This window comes from Ciona intestinalis, chromosome 2 (assembly GCF_000224145.3).
Source record: "Ciona intestinalis chromosome 2, KH, whole genome shotgun sequence".
NCBI lineage: Eukaryota > Metazoa > Chordata > Ascidiacea > Phlebobranchia > Cionidae > Ciona > Ciona intestinalis.
In genome coordinates, this window is record NC_020167.2 from 2585101 (window position 1) to 2607441 (window position 22341).

General features: G+C 33.8%; 3 protein-coding genes across 4 annotated transcripts; all 3 read right to left on the reverse strand.

Annotated features, from left to right (window-relative positions):
* Window positions 1-1906: 1906 nt before the first annotated feature.
* On the reverse strand, window positions 1907-16150 carry LOC100186968 (dynactin subunit 1). Of its 2 annotated transcripts, none has more exons than XM_018817455.2 (27): window positions 15993-16150; window positions 15568-15662; window positions 15126-15194; window positions 15022-15053; window positions 14390-14613; window positions 14107-14212; window positions 13477-13602; window positions 13002-13130; window positions 12615-12769; window positions 12268-12394; window positions 11977-12114; window positions 11625-11774; window positions 11226-11384; window positions 10557-10734; window positions 10032-10170; window positions 9512-9680; window positions 8863-8994; window positions 8322-8474; window positions 7605-7763; window positions 7161-7286; window positions 6217-6379; window positions 5871-5979; window positions 5059-5258; window positions 4518-4651; window positions 4235-4376; window positions 3486-3667; window positions 1907-2801 (listed from the first exon to the last, which is right to left on the reverse strand). In XM_018817455.2, the coding sequence occupies exons 1-27, from the start codon at window positions 16091-16093 to the stop codon at window positions 2655-2657; spliced, it is 3744 nt and encodes a 1247-aa protein (XP_018673000.1). In that variant the 5' UTR covers window positions 16094-16150; the 3' UTR covers window positions 1907-2654. The 2 variants fall into 2 exon arrangements, with proteins under 2 accessions (XP_018673000.1, XP_002121687.1); XM_002121651.5 differs by having other exon boundaries at window positions 15022-15056.
* On the reverse strand, window positions 16141-20306 carry LOC100178355 (ADP-ribosylation factor-like protein 2). Its single transcript, XM_002120762.4, has 5 exons — window positions 20175-20306; window positions 18416-18526; window positions 17911-18073; window positions 17548-17628; window positions 16141-17212 (listed from the first exon to the last, which is right to left on the reverse strand). Exons 1-5 carry the CDS (start codon window positions 20237-20239, stop codon window positions 17078-17080), a joined length of 555 nt encoding a protein of 184 aa, XP_002120798.1. The 5' UTR covers window positions 20240-20306; the 3' UTR covers window positions 16141-17077.
* Window positions 20290-22223, reverse strand: LOC100176040 (U3 small nucleolar RNA-associated protein 15 homolog). Its single transcript, XM_009859299.3, has one exon. The coding sequence runs from the start codon at window positions 22115-22117 to the stop codon at window positions 20606-20608; it is 1512 nt and encodes a 503-aa protein (XP_009857601.1). The 5' UTR covers window positions 22118-22223; the 3' UTR covers window positions 20290-20605.
* Window positions 22224-22341: the final 118 nt, after the last annotated feature.

Below are 22341 nucleotides of genomic sequence, written 5' to 3' on the forward strand. Positions count from 1 at the left end.
CTGGCGTGAGCTCAGTTTGACGAGGCGGCGAGCCGTGACCGAGCTAAACCTAGTAACTAACTCGAGGCGATCTTCTGTCATGCCGCAGGAATGCGTACGGGCTCGCAAGTCGCAGCAGCATCGTCTCACTCATGGCCAGTTAAGCTTGCAAACTGAGCGAGCACGCTTTCAGGCGCCGACAAGCCGGAGAAGCTCTGACGCTGCGAAAAATTGAGATACAGAAATGTTCCACTGCCTGGTAATATTTCTTTTTTTCAAATCTCTATACAACCGGGGTAAATACACACAAAGAAGAACCCTTGACGGGGAGGGTAAAATAAACACTTCAGTGCGGTATCGTTCCCGGCACAGTGAGAAAACTCGTTTAAGCAACTAAATCCCGATCAAACGAGATTAAGCCACCTTTCTGCTACTAACACACACGGTAAAAACGCGGGTAAACAGTGTTTTGTGTTGCTAATATGATTAATACATTTAAATATTTGCCACTCATCTCTTTTTCATTAAACTCATGTCATTGGCATACCAAAAATTTTGCAAGTGTGAGTACTTGGTCGCCTACGCACAAAAATTCAAGCGCCCTCAGCAGTTGCTTTGCCGGGCAGGATTTTCGTAGTCTCGGCTGAGCTTACATATGACGTCAAAACAGCATTACGCAGGCTTGTTGCTAACTACATGACTTGTTACTGTAGACGCCGCATTGCTGTCGAAATCTGCACTATCTACAAAACGAAGGGAGATTTTGCGATGAAAGAAAGATGGTTATAGTCTTAGGTTACGTTGTTATGTTGCATTGAAGCGGTTAGATAACCCACGCCACACTATTACTGATTACGACAAGCGATACATTCACAGTTCAACACTATTCGTTCGTAAATTATATATTAGGGTGGGGGAAGATGGGACACCTTTTCTTTCCGTTTTTACCGTCTTATTTGGTAGTAAACAAAGAACATTCAAAAAATATTATTATACCGGATACCCACGACTTCCATATACCGTTGTTGCTTGTTTAAAACACAATCAGGATACTTGGATAATAAGTGCTAAAGGTGTCTCGTCTTCCCCCAACCCTACTATATGTAAATTATCAGACGGCGTGTGTATTTCACTACATTGTTGTCCATTACTTAGCAGGGCACTTCACTACAAGTATTTTTTCTTAACTGTCTTTCTGCATACGATCAATTTACTGAATTTGTCATTTTACTGGCTATTCCAATCGGCGAGTCGATTCTATCTACCAACTACCGTAACTTACACGTCGAACCATTCAAAGGAGATTAGCTTAGCAAGCTTACATAGTACTAAGTGGCAAGCTTAACTACTTCATGCTCTGAAGAACTGCCGTGGTTCAGTTTATTGAGAACAGAAGCTTACTTTGTTTACTAACAACCGTCGATTCATTAGCGCGACCGTTGCGCAACAATAGCTGGTCTTGAAGTACATAAACTCGCGACTGTCGCGTTTACCTATGCTCAATAAAGCGTACCAGTCAGTTGAATCAATTAGGGAGAGCCTCTGTGTTGTACTAGAAACAACAGTTTATAGATCGGTGTTTGGTCACCTCTGTAAACTCGCGTTAATCATTTGCTCACTTACTGTATAAGTAAGATTTCGAATTTGCCAAGTAGCCCACAATCACTGATAACGCATATACCCCGCATGTTGCCAGATAAAAATATCCTCTCACTGCGCAGTATTTTCTGGCATTTCCTGACTTGCCGGAATTTGGTTTAAATGCTTCACTGTTTATATACGAATTTAACTGCCATTACCGCTGAACAAAATGTCTGAGACTGAACCTGTCTCATTCTGGTATTGCCAAAGCACTCATCCGTTTAAAAGAAATTAAACTCCGAGATCTAATATACGGACACCTGTAGGAAAACTATGAATAATTAATATCGAGCTTTACTAGACAACAGAACAAATAAATGATTCAATTTCTCAAGTACAACAAAAGGGTCATTCCACACTCAACCACTTCAATACCACAATTAAGAGGACAGTATTGAATATAAACTTCAATATGAAAGTAATTACGATCAAAAGGAGATTTCTTCAGCGTCTCAATTGCATTTGGAGGGTTTTTAAACTTCCGTTTTGTCTGGTATTTAACAAGGATAATTTTGAGCGATCCTATACCGTCAAATGTAAGTTGAAGCAACGCGTACATAAGATAATATTCTAACATGTCATGCACGCCGTTACATTTAGGTCAAAATAAACAGTAAATGCAAATTTGACAACGCTAATGTGGTAAAGTAGGGTGGGGGAAGATGGGACACCTTTCCTATTATTTTCTCGTCCCATTAGGTCGTAAACAATGAACATCCAAATAATTACAAAACCGTACGCTCATAACGCCTATAGACCGTTACTAATTGTTAAAAACAAGATCAAAATATTTGTATATTATATCCTAAAGGTGTGCCGTCTCCCGCTACCCTACTATATTAACATTGGGAAACCAACACGTAAAGCAAAGAAACAAAAAGTTTGGTAAATTTAGTGAACCTCTATATAAAGCAGCCATGTGATGATTACATATACAGCAAATACTCGTTTAAGACGCGTAGGATGGTTACACATATTAAACTAAACAAGATAACACCAAAAGCAAGAATTGAAATATCCTGACGATATGCCCATCAACGACATGAGACGATCGACCGATTCCCAATTAAAGAATTGAGCTTTTCAAATTGTTCTTCGTTCATCATGATATGTTTCGAGTTTACGTCTAAGTTCGAATGATTAATCGTGCCAATCAACTTCGGGGTTGTTGCCGATAATTCCTGAAAATACCAAATACAATTGATTAATTTTGGGTACATTAATAGAGGCATATGTGACTATATTTCACAAACTGTGTGCAGAAGTTTTTTGCACAATGTACGAAAAAAAAATGTTAACAGATCTTGTTTCCAGGTTTGACGCGAAACTACACTAGAGATTTGCCATATGTTGTATTAAACTGTAGAATAAGTTTCTGTAACGGTTGTGTGGCGCAAACGGATCGAGAGTACACGCCGTGCTGTCCCATTAGTTGGAAAGCGCTGTTCCGTATTGACGTGCGTATTGCACAGTTTTAAACGTGAAGTACAACTTTTTTACCATTAGATATCATATTACAATTTTTACATTTGTGGTTAAGAATTGTGAATATTTACGGCTATAACGACGTGTGGACATTTATTTAATGACTTTATTTAAGTGAGGTAATAAATCGTGAAAATTTGTTCAGCTTTGTAAACAACAATTTCCTGCTGAGAGATGTTTGAAATGTCTTAATAAACATTTTACCGGTATATGCTGATGAGTCGTTAAAAGTTTATTTTTTAAGAAATATCTTGGAAAATAGGTTAGGTACATTTTCTCTTATCACCATACGATGTGCACGATAACAAAAAAAATGCCTTATAACACATACACTATACCCTATACGGAATAACATAAGAAATACATAAACAGAATCTTACGTTGATTAATGCCGGTGACGAAAAATCGTGAAGTTGACTCCGTAATTGCATGTTCTTCTTCAACGAGAGTACATGTTGAGTTTTCAACGCAATTTCATGAACCTTTGCCTCCGCAAGTTTCAACTGCAACTTTTGGTCCTTTAGCGCCTCTAGCGGTGAGTGGCTCCCGACCGGGTATGGACCTGTGGAGGGTACAAAGTTACAATAAAATCAACCAGAACCTAATTACATTGGTGGTCAATAAAGTAAATTAAAAGGCAGCAAATATGTAAACTACCATAGGTGAAAACAAGATACAAAGATATTGATCTGATCAGCAACAGTAAGAATAAAAATAATTGAAATCTCTATCTTCTTGTATTGATAAGACACCCCTGTATCAATGCTTGAAATGACTACAAGTGGGGATAAATAAAAGAAATTTATTCAATATTGTTTTAAAAACGGGCAACACTAGGGCTAGTATTGGGTATATATATAAACATTTAGTATGGTGGGGAAAGACTGGACACCTTTAGCACATAACATCCAAATATCCCGATAGTGTTTTAACTATAACAACAGTCTTATATGGGATACGGTTTTATAATTCTATGTTCTTTGTTTACTACTAAATTGAATGAAAAAATACAATGCAAATGTGTCCCATCTTCCCCCACCCTACTGTATTACTACAGGTTATTCTTACATATGGGACTTAAATGCTACAAATTTAGGGATATTTTCTTCATACAATAGATTCTAATTACCGGGTTTCCGGTTGCTTATGTCAATTATTGGGGTGATGGCGAGCTTGGTGAGATCAGTGCTAAGTTTTGCGAGTTGCGATCCCATTTTGTGAACTTCTTTCGGAACTTTATCGTTTGAAGGGAGCGTTAATGGAGACAACGTCTGTGAGAAAAAATATTTTTTTGTTACCTAAAAAAATATGAATAAAACTTCACATGATAAATAGATTGTAACATTAGCATGAGCTATATATGATCATTGAGAACACATTTATATGAAACTTAACACATTTGTTTTAAAAACCTTTAATTCTTGCACAATCTTTCGTCCCATCAGACGACTGCACTCAGAATTTTTAGCACGAAGTGCGATTTGAAGCGCATGTATTTGCTGAGTCAGCATTGGTGAGTCATGAACTGCAGCAGGAGCTGGTGATCCTGAAAAGTCGCATTATTGTAATAAATTAAAATTACATAGTTAATTGAAACATCATTACAATGAATGGTTTGCAAAGCTTTAATGGCTAGTTTTATAAAATGATGAAACAAAACCTTAACTGTAGTTTTATAATATATTAAGTACTATTAAGTAATTATCACATATCATATTTTATTTATAATAACTATTAGTTATGTATTACCCAATAGTAAGCAAAGAGAGGAGAGAATTAGCAGCAAAAGCTACTTGAGTAAAAGTGTTAAATAAAAACGTATCTGCTAAACCCACATGCTAAAGTTTAAATTATTGAGACATGTAAGGTAATTTAAAAATGTCTTTATATATTAACGTTTGCTATATAGACTAATTCTTCTCCACATAAAGTGATGAAGATCATAAAGATCACCTGTTGATGCAGCAGCGAGGATCGACGCAACTCCTGATGATGTTCCAGGTGATGCTGCTCCAAGTCCGATGGGCTTCATACCAAGATCTGAGAAGACGCTCTTTTTTGCTTGCGATGCAAGGCGAGCTTTTAACTCGGTCTTCTCGCGCTCAAGCGTGTCGATGTCGTTTTGTAAAGCATCGAGTGTCTCATCATACTCCCTATTGTTACATCATACTTGTTAGTTTCAATACAAACATGAAAGCCTATTTGTACAATACGGTTTTCATTTAAAACAATACGTTTATAATTTTAAACGATACGATTTTTGTACATATAAGCGGTCATTTTAAAAATGACCAAAAACTCATTTTTATTGCCTACACTCCTTACACCATTATTGTTAGCACAAAAGTGTCATATGGCACACCGTGTGTGATGGATTCATAGACCTTGTATGTTTTAAATTTACCAAGTACATTGTGGGTGCTCATCTTTTTATCTTTATTTTGTTTTTCTGCCAATTCGGACAACCTATTAGTGTCCACTGGGAGCAATTAAAACACCAGTACACTATGTGGCATCATCAAGCTTTGATCATGGTATCTCCAGCTGTATTGCATTGTTTTAATACTATTACCAGTGTTATATCATCACTACGTCATTAATACATAGCACAAATGTATATCAATAAACCTTACAGTCAATGAAGATTTTAAATCAGATTTTATGCTCTTAAACTGTCACTGCCTTCCCTAAGTTTAAAAAAGTTTGATATATTTTAATGTTTAATATATTTGATAAAATATTACCACACCATAAACCATTCTTACTTTTCTTTCTTCTTCATATCTTCAGTTAATGAATCTAACTTGAGTTGGATGAGACTTGCTTTATCATTTCCTTCCTTTCCAGCTTTTTCCAGTTTTCTTTCCAGAATTCCTGGTTAAAATAATAAAATATTTAGCTAAAATCATACAATGGCCCATATCTGTTTTATTTTACCACAAGATAGACTTGTTCTTTTAAAAGCTTATCTAAAGATAATTTACTAACAATATCACTCCTGCAGATTAGTTATTAGAGAATATATTATACCAGATACCTGGTCTCTTAAAATCAGCATATATCAAGAACAGTATATAATTTATCATTAAATGTTATACAACATTGAAATACCAATTCTTATTTTAGCTTCTGACATATCTTCTGTCTTCACCCGAACAGCTTTCCTCAGATCAGCGATTAAAATATCTTTATCCTCGATTTGCTTCACCAAGCCATTACTGTCCATCATGTCTGACTTAACAACTTCTGCTCGCTTCTCTACAGGAGGAACAACCTAACCATACAAGATCGTGAATATAAATGCTAGGAATGAGATGTTGGAATTAGTGGTGGAAAATGTAATATAAGCCAGCATATATACTATGTTGCTGCTAGGATATTATTCTTGATTTGTTAATAATTTCTTCCGATATGTGTTTTCTAACTGATATTTCAACAACCTGTATAGGACATCAAAATGTTGGTTAGGAAATACATGCCAGAAGACCTGATTTACAAAGTGTTAAAGTAGCTATTTTGGTTAATGAATTTAGCAGCAGTAAAACCCAATTTGTCGAAACAAAGTAAATTTGTGACACACTGACACTATGGTCCTTTGCCACATGATTTATGTAGTATGAAGTTATCAACTTATCATATTTTGCTCCATTTTAGGCTGGAAAGTATGAGCATAAAATATTTATAAAAATATTTTGTATTTCACACCAGACACAGCATGCTAAATACTTGTAATGGCTAACTCGATGCAATACAGCTTAACAAAAACAAATGAACACCAATGCCAAATAAAAGAAGAAAAAAATGTGTATTTATTTAAAAAAAAAGGAATTCTCATGTAAATAAAACATATTGATTATTAATTATATAAAAAAAGTATAGAAATAAAACAAATACGCGTCTGAGTGCGATGTGGTGTGTCAGCACCGGTCACATAAAGAACTTAAATGGCCTTTACAAGTGTTGGGGTAATGCGCCGAATCTGGCCTAAACCTCAGAACAAGGACCTGACCTATTAAGAGTAAAAAATAAATAAATAAATGATTTCAACAACCAACCTTAGCTGGGGGGTTGGTACTGTCATATTCTCCCTCTTGCATTGCTGTCACCATTGCATTCATAGTTGCCATCACATTACCAAGTGATAGACGAGCTGCTTCATACACGGGCTGATCCTCATATACCTGATGTAATAATAATATAATACAATGTATGAAAATAATAACTCACAGCAATCACCAACTGCATTGCTACTCGTAGGTAGGCGGGAAGTGTATAAATTAGGATATCGGGGTTATAACTCCTTGTATGCAAGGATTAATAAAGAGGTCATTTATTTATTTAAAAATGTAAAAAACATAAGTTTTACATAAATAAAATTTATTTAGTCTTTCAAACAATTATATGTAAATAATTAACACGTTACACATAAAAAAAACGGTAAAAACTTTTTTTAATCTTTTAACTAATTAAATGTAAAAGCAATTGATTAAGGAACTTACTGTAAGCGCAGCTTTATCAAGTGCACCTTGCATGGCGGGAGTTGCAATAGGAGATGTGTCATTTATTCGGTTCAACTTGCCACATTCCATCACCCACTTCTTTGTAAGCTCATATACTTGACTGATGTTCGTCAAACTCTCTGATAATCGAGATTTGACCTGGTAATTATAAAAAATATGCTTAAAACTGAAACTAAAGATTTAAATTGTTTATGTCTGTAGCTATAACTTTATATGAACTATCTACATGCCTGCTGTTATGTCTATACTCTCAAAATTTTATCTGTTTTAAACAAAACAACAAAGTTTATTTTCAAAGGTCAGATGTGTAGTAATACCGCAGTCCACCAACATATAAACAAATCTTAATAAAAGAAAACTAGTTTATTGATTGAAACTTTAGCCAAAAACCCAGATCCCCTGACATGTCTCACCGTAGAATTTCAACCGTATAGAATAGAAAATAGGTATGTAATGACTAACAACAAATTAAATTCAAATTACTGAAACTAGAAAATGTAATATAGCAGTTGTCAGTGGTAGTATCCGGGTTATAAAGTAATAAGCTGTAATTTAATAACAAATAATGGACCAACCCTAGCCTAAATTTCAGGTGCTATGGCATGAATCCCGACTTCCATGGCATGCCATGCCACAGGACATCACCCATACAGAATAAATATAACACACCATAACCAAACTTAACATGACACTTACGCTGTCATCAAAATCCAACCTAGTTGACACATTAATTGATGAAGAAGACTGTGGCATTCTGTGGCGAATCTTTTTACAAAACTGTCGAATATCGTCGCAAGATGTCCCTAGATCTTTAAGTAGGATCGCCACGTCACTTGTTTCCTGGCCCACCTGTTTGTTTTTGTATATTTATATTTTAAAACTCATAAGGGATATTTTAAAACTTATAAGGGATATTTTAAAACTCTTAAAACAAATTTTAAAACGTTTTAACATTTAAGTTTAAAAACTAAAAATTTAATTATATTTTAAAAATATTTTTTTAAACTTTTTAATACTTGTATTCTCTAAAAAAGTCTTATAATACACCGTTAACCTATGTGACACTGTTAACTTTTACTTTTAATTACAAGTTTGTGTATGTTGAATTGAGAAATTTTATATTAAAAATTAACAGGCACAAAATCTTATACAATAGGTTTAGCAATATTTTTCCATAATAAAGTTTAAAGTTATATTGTGTAAGTGTGTAAACCTTAACTAACATCATAGTAATTACCTGAAGCAGAGATTTTATTCTGTTTGTATTGATTGAGACAGCAGATATGGAGGCTTGTGTTTGAGTCAGATGTTGCTGGAGTAAAGTTGTGCAATCAAACGCTTCACTCTTCATGTGGACATTGAATAAATGCTGAAAATATAAATATTATATTGGTATCAAGGTTAATAATCCTCTATTGGTAATTATTAATTTGCTTTGCTGTAATTGGCCCGATGAAGGTGGTCTAAAAATGTCATCAATACTTTAGTCAGTAAAGTAATACAATGCCAGTAGAGCTGTATTAGACTTAATTATTAATATGTTATTTTCACATTTCATTTGGTAGTAACGAAACACATTCAAAGAAATATTAAACCGTATTCTCTTGACACGCATAATCTGTTGTTAGTTGTTTAAAACACAGTCAGGAAGGATGTTTGGATATTGTGTGCTGTAGGTGTCCTGTCTTCCCCCACCTTACTATATATTATATATATCAACCATTGTTTTAGGCATTGTTGTAATGTAGTAAAAACAAAAGTTATTAATTTCAAAATCTTGAGAAAACTTTATTTTAAAAATCACTTGGTATACAGGATGCAAACATATGCTGCCTATCAAGCTATAAAATATTTCCTGTTACATATACAGACTTCACATTGTTTACCTGAAAGAATTGGATTGCTTTGAACAGTGGTTCCATGTTAGTTGATTCATCCAATGTATCTTTCCTTAGTAGATCAGCAAGATGGTCGAGTATTCTTTCATGTGGCGCCATCTCGTGGTAAAGTGTTCCAACTTTTTGGAACAATTCCACTGAACATATACCGAGTGCTCTACAAAGGAAGAAGGGTAACATGGTTTTCATTTTACTTATCGGTAAAAAAAGAATATTTAGAGTGGTGTATTTCATATCCTTACTATTCTTTCAGAGAGTTGTTAATTGGTAAAATACAATTAGACAATTAGTTACAACACAAGTTTAAACATATTTTGTAAACTTCCACACTAAAATACATTTCACACTCATAAAAATATTTAAAGTGAATAAAAATGTATCTGATTTACAACAATAAGTAAAAAAAAACGCAACCAGAAAAAATAAGCTACAATTGTTATTATTTTCAAATGTATCGGTTTTAAAACTAACCAGAAAACATTTGTTTTATAAATCTAGCATGACTTACTCATTATATTTGTCAAGTAAGATTTGTAGTTGAGTCAAATGAAGCACGGCAGACGATGCAAATGTAAGTTGTTCACCCAGTGTACCTCCAACATCACTGGGAGTTGAATTTAACTCAAATTTCTCAGTTATTAACTCAGCTGTGATTATGGAAAGATTATTAAATGACCTTTAACTGATTAACCCTTTAATTGTGATTTATTTCTTTGCTAGGTGACTTGATTTGCCTTACTTTTGGCCATACAACAATGTCAACATATGTTTTTATTCTATGTTGTTGCATTGCCAAATTAGAGGGCTTGCAGGTCGCATGTAGTCCATGAAAATAGCTTGGACATCCTATTTCATTATGCATTGCAAAATTTTAATAATAGGATTATGCAGATAATTTAAAATACAGGGGGTATGTTTATTTCTAAAAATGCACATTCCTTAAGAGTTGTAAGGTTAATGTAATAATGTAAAAGGGCCATGGCGTTTGCCAAGTGCCACCGTGTATTTCGAGGTCTACCGCCCTATCACCCACCTATAATATGAGCTTTGCATGAAATCCTCTCAACCAGAAGTAAAACTTGAACACAATCATTGTCACCAGCTCTTCTATTGAACATATCAGGCATATACATGAGGAGTAGTTTGGCATGGTTCGTTGCCTGAGAGACGTCGAGCTTACGGAGTTCGTGGTCAATTGATCGAGCAGCTGCCTGTGGTAGTTATTTGCGTTATTTCGAGGCCCATTTCTTACTTTTTAATAAAGTTAGTGCGATTGAATTCATAAATATTGGATGAACTGTAATTATACCCATCAAATTACACAACAGTATAATGGCAAGATAAAACTAAGCGTTAAAATTGTTAAAATGTAAAATAGAAAAGCTTTTTTAAAAAAGGAGCTGTTGCTAAATTATCAAAAAATATATTTCTATTAAAGTCTAAATATATTAAAAACTACCTGAACTGGTATTTAAAAAATTGACAAGCATATTTTTCAAGGAAAACTATTTAATATAACTGAAGTACAATAAATCTAAAGAAATAATAAGCCAACTCTGGCACTTCAGGTCCCCATTGTGCTTCGCTATAGGACCAATACAGTACAATTTATACAAAATATTCGGCATTATCTATTTGACCTAACCTGGCAACACACCAGACGCGGTACCTCATTCATATTAAACAGTATTGAAGATCTTACCTTTGTTTCCACCATCTTGATTTGATAATTGAATGAAGGAGGTTGGGAGGATTGACTCTCAGCATCCGACCTCTCTTCCTGCTCACTCTGGGAGGACCTTAGCTCATGATTTGCATCTTGGAGCTCTTGGACTAACTTCCGGAACTTCTGGATGGTATCCTGGAAAAACATATTGATGGTTTTATTAGGTAGAAAAAATAGTAACATATTTGAATACGAAAAAAAAGGAAAATTTACCAAAAAAGTTTATCCTTTTGGCAAATGAGTTAACACAAATATTGGATACAAGAATCAAGATAAACTGGCACAAACTATACAGTAATGCGACAAGAATTACATTCTGTTTGTGATAAATAGAGTCACTTAAAATTAAAAACAAAGATTGCGAAACATCTTCACCTGATAATCACCAACCACATCACTGGATGCGAGTAACTTCCTCTCAATCTCTCGAACTTTCGATCGCATCATGTCCGACTCCTCTCTCAGCTCCAACTCAAGATCACGAGCGTTCTCTTGCAGCTCCTCATTCATTTCGTTGATCAACTCCTGGATGTTGAAAAAGAGGAGGAATAAAAATAAAAAAATCATAAAATTTGGATATTTTTTTCATTATTTTCCATGATTTTAGGTGTCATAAATTTGTTCTTGGAAAAAAACTGCATCTTAATTTTTTTGCATATTACTGTATTAGCAAGCGGTTAAAATAAACTGCATGATGTCCGGCAACTACTTTATTCAATAGACCCACCAAATCATGTATTTGTTCTAACATGTCTGCAATCTTTTCCTCTTGCTCAAGATTTTTCTCGGTCAGTGTTTCCACCATTTCTTCAGCTCCTTGCGCAATATCTACTTGCTCCTTTAGTTCATCCACGGTTGATTCAGCCTGAAACAAATGGTTAACATTTATTTTTACCTACATAATAAAGGGTGTAGAGAGTTATGATATAATGTTAATAATAATAACTTTGTTATAATAACCACATGAATTATTAGAACATCATTATAACGATCACCTATTTGCAGTTAGTTTACTTACAACTTCCAAAGCTGCAGCTAGTTTATCTTTCTTCTGCGTAATTTCTTTAAGTTCTTTGTTCTTCTTCTCCATCTGTTTCTCTAGATTATGATACTCGGCTTTTTCTGCAGTTGAGAGATCCCGCATTCTGCAAGTAACATGTACATGGTGCGAAATGACTTGAATATCTTGTACGATGAAAAACACTTCTTTAACCTCACATGACGGGCAATGATAATTGTTCTAACACAGGTGTCTTAAATTGTTTCATACACCTCGTACCCGTTTACGAGTTACAGCTTCTACAACTTTGTGGGTTATTGTTTCTATTCTATATAAAAAAAGTCTGTAGGTTTGATCGTACAAACCTGACAAGTGCTTCTTTTAGTTTATTATTCTGTTCCTCCATTTGTTTGACTTGATAAGTTGATGCTGCTCCATCTGTTCCACTTTCTTCAATCTCTGCTTTCATAATCTCAAGATCAGTTTGCAATTCTTCCACTTTATCAGTAAGAGCTTCAATCTTTAAAATAAAAACACCAATATTTTAAGATGCCAAGTGTGCAAATGTTTTAAACATAAACACACGATTAATTGAAGTTATGCTTTATTCTGTGAAAAATACTCTGACCACAACAGCACCAAAACCTGTTAAACCTGCCAATTTATTCAGCAGAGCAAATAACTGATATGATGGTTTTCAAGATGTTTTATAAAATCTTTTAGAAAAACTATTTCCAAGATGAGTTACTGACCTCACGTTGCATGGATTCAACTTTTTCTTCGGCCATTTCCTTATCCAAGGTTGCCATCTCCACTGTTTCATGAACATCAGACATTTCATCAACATAGCGTGCCTTGTCTTCTACAGTTTCTTGCAGTTCCTGAAATAGTAAATAAAAAAACATTAGTTTGGACAGACTTTTAGAGTAACTAAAAATTATTTTCATTAGGACTTTGATTTAACACTGAAGCCAATTCAATGGAATGTTTTTACTTTTATTATTCTTTGTTTAATCAAATTTTATTCTTTGAGCAGGTTTATGGAGTAAAATTACAATCATCATACATTACTACCGAATTAAAAATATTTTTTCTACCTATTCATTTTTTTAAAACAATTTTCCCAACTACACAGAATACTAATATCCAACAAATTACAGTTTAAGCATATTGCATTATATCTAATAACAGAAAGCTTTTAATGTTTATAATCCTATATCTTCCAACCTTTTTAATTTCCCTGATTTGTTTAGCTTGATCTTGAATCTGATCCGACATTCTCGTTTTAACGTCCGTGAGTTGCTGAAATTGAATCCTTATCTTCTCGTATTCTTTCAGCTTTCCTCGATCTTCCTGATCGCCATAGAAATCATATATTTAGAAATCATAGAAATCATATATTTAGAAGAATATGTGAAAAACAATCATTCACACGAATTTTTTATTGTCTTGAAGAGAAGTTATTATAAAGGATAGAGAAATATCCATTTTGAAAATGTCAACAAACACACGCCACATCTTATTGCAAAAATATATAACAAAACAATTATTAAACATATATAAAATACCCCGACATATCACTAACTGTTGGCAATATACTAGCAAACCAATAATTCGCAAAAAAAGTGGGTTGTGTAGAGAAACACTGACTTAAAAGTATTTAATATGACACTTGGTCAAAATAAGATAAATCAATTTTAATGCTTTATTCTTGAAATAGGCCTGTGTTGCTTGTTAACAAAACAAAATCTATTTATTTTAATAATTATTAGGTTGTGGGTAATGATAATGCACAAGTGGATGCAATGTGTAATAAGCCTTACACACGGTGCACAATGCGCCAGATATTTGAAATACCTGACGTTTTATTCGGATAGTTTCATATTTTTCCTTCCATTCTTTAACAGAAGCTTTTAGAGAATCAATTTCCATCATTGAAATACCAGGGACAAAGTTAGAAGAACTGCAATAAATACAATTAGGTAATGTAACCGAATTTTGGTCTATCAATTGAATAAAACTAATATTACTGAAAAAGTAAAGCAACTATCAGTCTGGCTTAGCAAGTTGAAAAAATAGCCTACAATACAATATGTTTAAAAATCAAATTGTTCATTTAATAATGTAAAAAGGTAGATACCTGAATGGAGCAGGAGTAGTTGGAGGGGGAGGACTTGGTTCTCGTACTGGCACCGGTTCCGGAGCAGGTTTGGAAATCTGAGCAGGTTTGGGAGTTTCGGGAAGTTGCTCCTGTTTTGGAGCAAAAGATAATCGAGACCCTGCTCTTGGTTGAGCAAGAGAGGAAGGAGTTTGGAGACGAGATTGACGAGAAGGACTGCTAGATCGAGGCTCCCTTTGTGAAACCTGTCATATATGATGTGTCATATAAAGAATACATTGGGCTTGATTTTTATTGCAGCAAATATCGTTGCAAGAATCACTTCATTAACAATATATCCGGGCCGAAATTAGGTAATTTATCCCAGTTAGTAAAATTTGATAATATTGACACGATTCATACCATGCAATGCATATGTTGAAATTAGACACATTGCAAAGCCTCAAATTAAATCGAATGTTTCCGAACATTATTTCCATTTTTTAACGTAATTGTAAGAAACACTCCATTGTCAATTAACAAGGCAGCTGCAGCATTTCTTTAATATACCAGCTTACCAAGGATTTATGTGTAATTTTTTTATACAATACAACTATTTTAAGACAAAAGAAGTTAAACATATAATGTTAAACAAATAGTACAAATAAAATTACCCGTTTCAATGATGTTGGCAGCATGGATTCTCCAACTGAAAATTAAACATTTATAAGCACAGAGTTTTACATATGTTGTGCTGCTTAAAATTTAAAGTACAAACCTGTCTTTTTAGCAACTGGTGGGGTAGCAGCTTGTAGTACCTGAATCTGACCTTGTCGAACAAAAACACCTGAAGAAAAATAAGTATATATTTGTTATGTAAAAGGTGTTCATATTATATTAATATGAAATAGCTTTGCAGCTAATATTATGACATTGGTTAGAACGCCTTTCTGTAATTTAGTGATTTTGGGTTCAAGGCTCGTCGCTGCCTCCATTGTGGCAGATGTGGTTAATGGTCGTAAATTAAATTGCCAGCAATACATTGAATAAGATTATGTGTTTTAGTCAAAAAATGCCGGTAATCAAAATGTAATACTGAAATTGCTAAAAAAAGCTGTATTAGACTAAATTATATGCCTGGCAAGAACAACATATGTTAAACTGTATATCTATAAAAATAGATAGGCCTAATATTTATTTCCAATTACACGTTGTCTTACCACAACTTGGGTCACAAGTAAAATATCTTTTTCCTTGAACTTCCCCATCATTCTTACCAAGTGCTCCATCCAATGTAACTCCAATCCATTTACCACTGTTTCAAAAAAACAAATCAAATTCCTGCTTAAGTTACACTGAAACAACAAAACAGATCTTGGAGTTAAATTTGTACATAACATAATAAAAGTTGCATTAAACATATACGAACTACTCAATAATGGTAGCGGCAGTTTTATACAAATTATAATCAGTAATGGTTTGAATTTCCCAACATCAACAGGTAGATCCAAAGATTTTAAAGTAACATATGAAATTTCACGATGTACAGACTTCTGGTTACAGACAGTTTTCACGATGTACAGACTTCTGGTTACAGACAGTTAAATTGCAAACTAAAATTAAAGGAGAAAGTTAAGCTACTAACCTTGCAAACATGGTGGTTCCAATGTAGGAGATGACACCCGTCAATCCCTTTCCCACAATCTCAACCTTTGCACCAACTTTGATTGGCAAGTTCTCCGCCATTTTTATCAATTGCAAAAATAAGTTACACTAACATCACCTAACTTAAACTAGAAATTAATGCAAAGTTTCAGTTTTAAATGTCATGCACAGTGGTGTGTTGCGCTAGTACTGTAGTTAAGGTGTGTTTTGAACCAACTTTGGCTTAATTATAGCTACATATTAAACTATAATTGTAACTGGAAAAAATTGGAGAATATTGAGATAAACCTAACATTAAGGTATTTAACATGTGACAAATAGGTTATAAATAACGATAATGTACAAAATATTTTAGTTGACATACTTAAAAAAATAGGACAAATTTGTAATAAGGAATGTCACTGGTTAATTTGTCATGTAACTCTACACAGCTGTATCATTCAACAAAAAACAAAGCTTTATTTTTAATAGAAGGTTGGGTAATGATCAAAATCATTTAAATCAAACAGCTAGACTTTTACATATAGATAAATGAATGAAATTATATTGGCAAAAATTATAAGCCGTTGTAAGCAATATTAGTTAAATTAACTTACATTTAAACAAAAGCACATATACAACAGACATAAGCGTAATGTTATTGGTGCCTGGGGTGACCAGATATCCCAACTTTTAACACATCATGGGTTTTGAAACTTAAGTTTCAAGCTGAAACAGCCTTTACCCTGCTGCTAGGTGTCTAAACAAACAAGCAGAGCAAAGTATATTATATTCAGTATTCACCACAACTAAAACATTTCCCGGGTTATAATAACTATATAAAATTGAATTTTAGCACCCCAGGTTTACTAAAACTTAAAAAAACGTGACGCATATGCAGACATGCACAACAAGGAACAAAATTGAGAGGGAATAAAATGGCACCAAATCATTGCAACGATAAACAGTAGCAAATTTGAATTTTAAATAAAACAATTTGAATACTGCATACTATGAGCATGTAAGTTAGTAGTCATTATAATTAAAGTGTCCTACAATTTATAAATAAAAAATAGAAAGGCCTATTCAGTCAAGAGTGAAAATACGACTGGATATATCATCTATTAACCAGTCTATTCCTTCAAGTAAATTTTTGCCAGTAACAGCACTGCATGGTAATATTGACCAATGGTGCGTTTTGATGCCTTCCAGGTCCAATATCTGAAAATACACCATGTTTTTTAAAAAGCATGCTTTGACAGTAAGAGAGCATTTTAGCCATGGAAAAAATTCTGCTAGCAAAGTATAGGAAAAATACTTTTTTTGAAATTTAAATTAACCAATATTACAGATACCACAAACAAATTTACAAATAAGAACTGTTTACAGCCAACTCTAGTATATTTTGTTACAATTTTTATCTGACTTGAACAATATTGGGTATATCAGAACGCTCCCACATAATGCTAGTTAATCAAGCACCACAGGTTAAAAAACACTGGCTTAGATATTCTTAACTACAAAAGCATAAACAAAGGTACATTTAAGTGCGTCACCTCTTTTATTTCTTCCGAAGAAAGAGAACCCGGTAAATCTTGTTTATTTGCAAACACAAGAAGTGTAGCACCAGCTAATCTCTATTTACAAGGAAACAAATGTTAAGACAAATACAATGAAATGCTAAAATCGAGTGAAATAACAATCTACTGTATTCAAAGACATATAACTAATTTTCTTACAGTTTCTTAAAGTAAACCACAGATTTTCCAATGACAAATTCACATATATATATATATATATATATATATATAATTATATATATAATTCGTATTATAAAAACTCATTGAAATTAAAAACAGGAGTTTAAACATAAAAAGCAATACAGAATACAGTGTAATTTATAATTGTTTTAAAAATACCTCTTCCACCAGCAGATGATGTAATTCTTTCACACAATCTGAGAGTCTTCGTTTATCTGCACTGTCAACTACCCAAATAAGTCCATCCGTGCTCTCAAAGTAGTTTCTCCAATATGAACGAAGTGACTTCTGACCACCAACATCCCAAATGTTAAGTTTGAACCTGAGATAACAATAACATAAGCATTATTGTATTATAATATATACCATTAATACTAATATACATACAGTTGGTAAAGTTCATGAAGAACGAAAAATTTGTAATTTAATTTTATTATATAAAAATATGTAAGACACAAAGATTAGCCGTTTTTATAACCATATGCTTATTTACATAACAGCATAATATGCTGTATATTAACAGACAAACTTAATATTAATGCAAGGGCGAAACTCTTTGCAACTCGTTTTAGAAAGAATCATTTATATTATCCGGAGATTGACATGCCTGTCATTGCTTATTTCTACAAACTATTTTTGCTATTCATTATGAACTCATAATCACCCTCGATGTTCCACTGTTTCAATATTAAATCCCAAAGTAGGAGAAATAGTGTTAATATCTTCGCCAATAAATTTCTTCAAAATGGTTGTTTTTCCTGCGTTGTCTAATCCCCTGTAGGAATATTAAACTAAAAATTTACAATTATTTGCTTAATCATTAGACCTATTTTGAAATGCTTTCAAGTAAATATTTTATTAATTTGATATATAAAGAGGGACATAGGCCCCAAGTTTTGAAAGGTAACACGTCAACATTGGCCAACTATGTACGGTGTGCTACGGTATAGTATATAAATAGCCGTGCAACAGTCCATTATTATTTCTTGCGATGTAACCACTAGCTGATATCATGAAAAAGACATTGACCTTATTTAGACACAAATCGGAGATATTATCAACAAATATTTAAAGGAAAAACTAGAAATTGATGATTGGGCAATACATCTACTGTTCTCTGCAAATCGTTGGGAAAAACAACCAGAAATGATACAAAATTACACAACGGGAATACGCTGATTCTGGATATATATGCTTATTCTGGTGTTGCATATTCTGTGGCCAAGGTACAACTAGTGGCATAGCCTGGCTTAGGGAGGGGTATAGTATTTGTATTCTACCATTCCTAACCTTTTAAAGTGCTATAAAGTGAGCATTTTAACTGCGTTACCATGATTTCAATTGTAATATTCATTTATGTTCAGAAAGATTTTACCGAGAGAGGGATTACATCTACATGATTCAATGTTGTTTAATTTCTGTAATAATCTTATTCACAGGGTCTAGACTGGGATTGGTGCAAATTAACTGACCAGGGCTTGCCTCAACCAGATCTTGTTCTTTTCCTTAAACTGAAACCTGATATTGCAGCCACAGGAGGAAAACATGGACAGGAGCGATATGAAAAGATTGATATCCAAAAAAAGGCTGATTTAAATTTTGAAAATATCAGGACAGAAACATGGAAGGTTTGTTTTATGAACAAATTAAACTTTTTAAACTACATGAAGGTTTAAAGTTTAACATACATAAAAGGTGGCCAAGCTAAAATAGCACAAAGCAAATATTCTATAGCATCGAACACCCACAAAGCCAAACCTCTGCACAATATTAACTCCAAGGTTTGCAAATCTGTTTTACAATTGCAGCAATAATATTATATTTAAGGACATTGATGTTGAAAATGAAATTCATCAAGTTTTTGAAGAGATTTTGCCAATGGTTGAAAATATCATGGAAGAAGTAAAAGACAAACCTATTGGAAAACTATGGATTTAATACTAGATAGTGTGATGTGTCATATTGATACTTATACTAAGTAGCATAAATATGACACATACATATATACAGTAGGGTGGGGGAAGATGGGACACCATTAAGCTCTGTTTTCTCGTCTCATTTAGTAGTAAACAGAAAAAATTCAAACAATTCTAAAACTACATCTTCACGACTCCCATAGACCGTTATTAATTGTTTAAAACACTACCAGAATACTTGGTTATTATGTGCTAAAGGTGTCTCACCTTCCCCTACTATATATATAATATAATATATACATATATATAGAACTCTGGTTTTCTAAAAAAATATAAATGTGATTTTGTTCCTATGTATCTTAATCTACCAGTTGTGCAGATAAAGCACACACACTAGTTATAATATGATTTATCTTTCTACATAGGCTTAAAAGTAGCAGATTATTGACAATTATGTGAACCACTTGTTATAAGAAGCCTTACAATATAAGAATACAACGAACTTACAGCATCAGAATTCGAACCTCTTTTTCTTTTTGTTTCATCTTTTTTAAAATGGTCAATAATCCCATACTGAACAGTAAGATATTTAAATTCAATAAAGATATTATATAGAAGCAAATCTGCTCAAACACACAGGTATACTTAAATTGAATTCAGTAAGATAGCAATGACACTATGGCAGTGTAGCACGATATCGGAAAACTGAAATTTAAACCAAAACACAAATATTAACTATTCCACACAAATCTATTTTGTATAGAAGCATTTTTTAAGAAACAATTTAAAATTATGATGGCCGGAAAATACAATCTTCTATAATATGTTGTAGATGACAGTTACATTTAACACACTGTATACCATTTTGTTTAAGAAAGTTCAAACAGAAATTTTTAGATTTCTAATGTGGAGCAGCTTTGATAAAATTTTCACATCGATCAGTTTTTAATGCTGGAACTTAAAATAAGGTCCATACTGCCAAGTAGTTTAGTCATCTCCACTTGAAGTAGTGACTCTGAATGCATGATATTTTGAAGCCTTTTGAATAAGTGACTGACTTCAACTGGGACATTTTCAATCGTTTCAAGGCAACTATCAAGAAGCAACTCACATACTTTTAAAAGAGTTGGAGCAAAGCTAACATTAGAAATATTTCTGCAAAGAAATTTAAGCAGAACAACAAGTTTATTGCCGGTTCTACCACTTAATGAGGCACGAATTGTATCACGACGAATAAGCTCTTGCAGCACTGCAACAGTTATTTCAGGGCTGTTGGTGGATACATGGGCAACCAAAGCAGCATCCAGTGCTTTGCTGTGCTCAAATTTCCGAAAGTATTGGTCGTATTTTGCTAAGTGTTGCTTCTGGTGATGTTGAACAACAATATCATCTTTGTTCGGAACAAAATTGCGACCTCTCATCATCGACTTTTGCTTTCTCTTGCTCAGATGAAGGTTTTCTTCTTTCATTTCTTCTTTATTGCATTGTTTTCTATGACGGATAGATAACATTTTGTCAGCCATTCCCACAACCAAGGTCTCATCATTGGGAGAAACTGCCATGCTCAAGATAGAACCAGCATAGTCTATGTTGTGCACCACTTTGTAATTTGTAACATCATATATTTTCACATGTCTGTCTAAACTTCCAGAGAGTAAGCGAGTACAATCGTGGTTAAATGTCATGCATGTTATTGTTTTGTGATGGTTGCTGACAGTGGTAAGAAGCTTGCCTCCTTGTAAAGCATCCCATACCTTTATAGAGTGACCACCAGCACTTAATATAATGCTTCCAGATGGGAAGAGCAATACACTTTCTACAGGACATCCATGGTTAATAGTGATTGTATTTGCATTGCTACGAGTGTCAAACATACGCACAGTGTGATCGTATGCACCTGTAACAATCGTATTTTCTGAAGCCGTACTGATGCAGCCGCACCTAACATAGTCCTCGTGACCACAAAACTCATTTAATGTCTGCTCAGTAGAAATGTCCCAGACCCTGACAGTTTTGTCATCAGAAGCCGAAAATAATTGCTGCTTGTTGTTACAGAACTTTGTTACATGCACAGGACGAGAATGGCCTTTAAAAATACGCAGGGGAACTCTTCCTTGGACGTCAAACAGGCGAACTTGAGTGTCCTCGTTCCCGGCAACTAAGAGTTTCCCGTCCGATCTAAAACTCGCGCCATAAGCTGTGTTATGAAAGCGAGAAAATGTTTTTACAACTTCATTGCTTTCCTTACTGTACAACTCAACGCGACTTGATGCTGTAACAGCAAAGTGATGTGGCTCCGTAGGCTGAAATTCAACATTCGTAACAGCCCCGTATTCCTTTACTATTATCGGAAACTGCAGGCTTCTCCAATAATTGTAGTCTTGGGTATGTTTTCTTGCTGCAGTTGCAATCGGCACTGCTTCCGTGCTTTTATATCGACTTGAATTCATTATAATATCCTTCAAAACTTGATGATCACTATTAACAGTATCAACAGACCACACTGCAACAAAATAGTGTGTTGGTGGCGAACATGGCGACGGCGCCGAACCTGTCGTTTTTTAAGGGACAATTCGACAAAAAAGTGTAAGTTAACCTGACCTTTGTTATTGTATTCGAAGAACTAAATCAAAAAAAATATGTTATGTTGGTGAAATCAACCAATTTTACCTTT

Coding starts and splice junctions, on each gene's coding strand:
- LOC100186968 (XM_002121651.5), bottom strand. CDS start 16,093: ATGGCGGAGAACTTGCCAATCAAAGTTGGTGCAAAGGTTGAGATTGTG. Junction 14,213..14,389: donor ACTACTCCTGCTCCATTCAG/GTATCTACCTTT, acceptor TATTTATTGCAG/TTCTTCTAACTTTGTCCCTG. Junction 6,380..7,160: donor GTACCAACCCCCCAGCTAAG/GTTGGTTGTTGA, acceptor TTGTATGGTTAG/GTTGTTCCTCCTGTAGAGAA.
- LOC100178355 (XM_002120762.4), bottom strand. CDS start 20,239: ATGGGATTATTGACCATTTTAAAAAAGATGAAACAAAAAGAAAAAGAG. Junction 18,527..20,174: donor GAGGTTCGAATTCTGATGCT/GTAAGTTCGTTG, acceptor ATATTCCTACAG/GGGATTAGACAACGCAGGAA. Junction 18,074..18,415: donor GAAACAGTGGAACATCGAGG/GTGATTATGAGT, acceptor TTGTTATCTCAG/GTTCAAACTTAACATTTGGG.
- LOC100176040 (XM_009859299.3), bottom strand. CDS start 22,117: ATGAATTCAAGTCGATATAAAAGCACGGAAGCAGTGCCGATTGCAACT.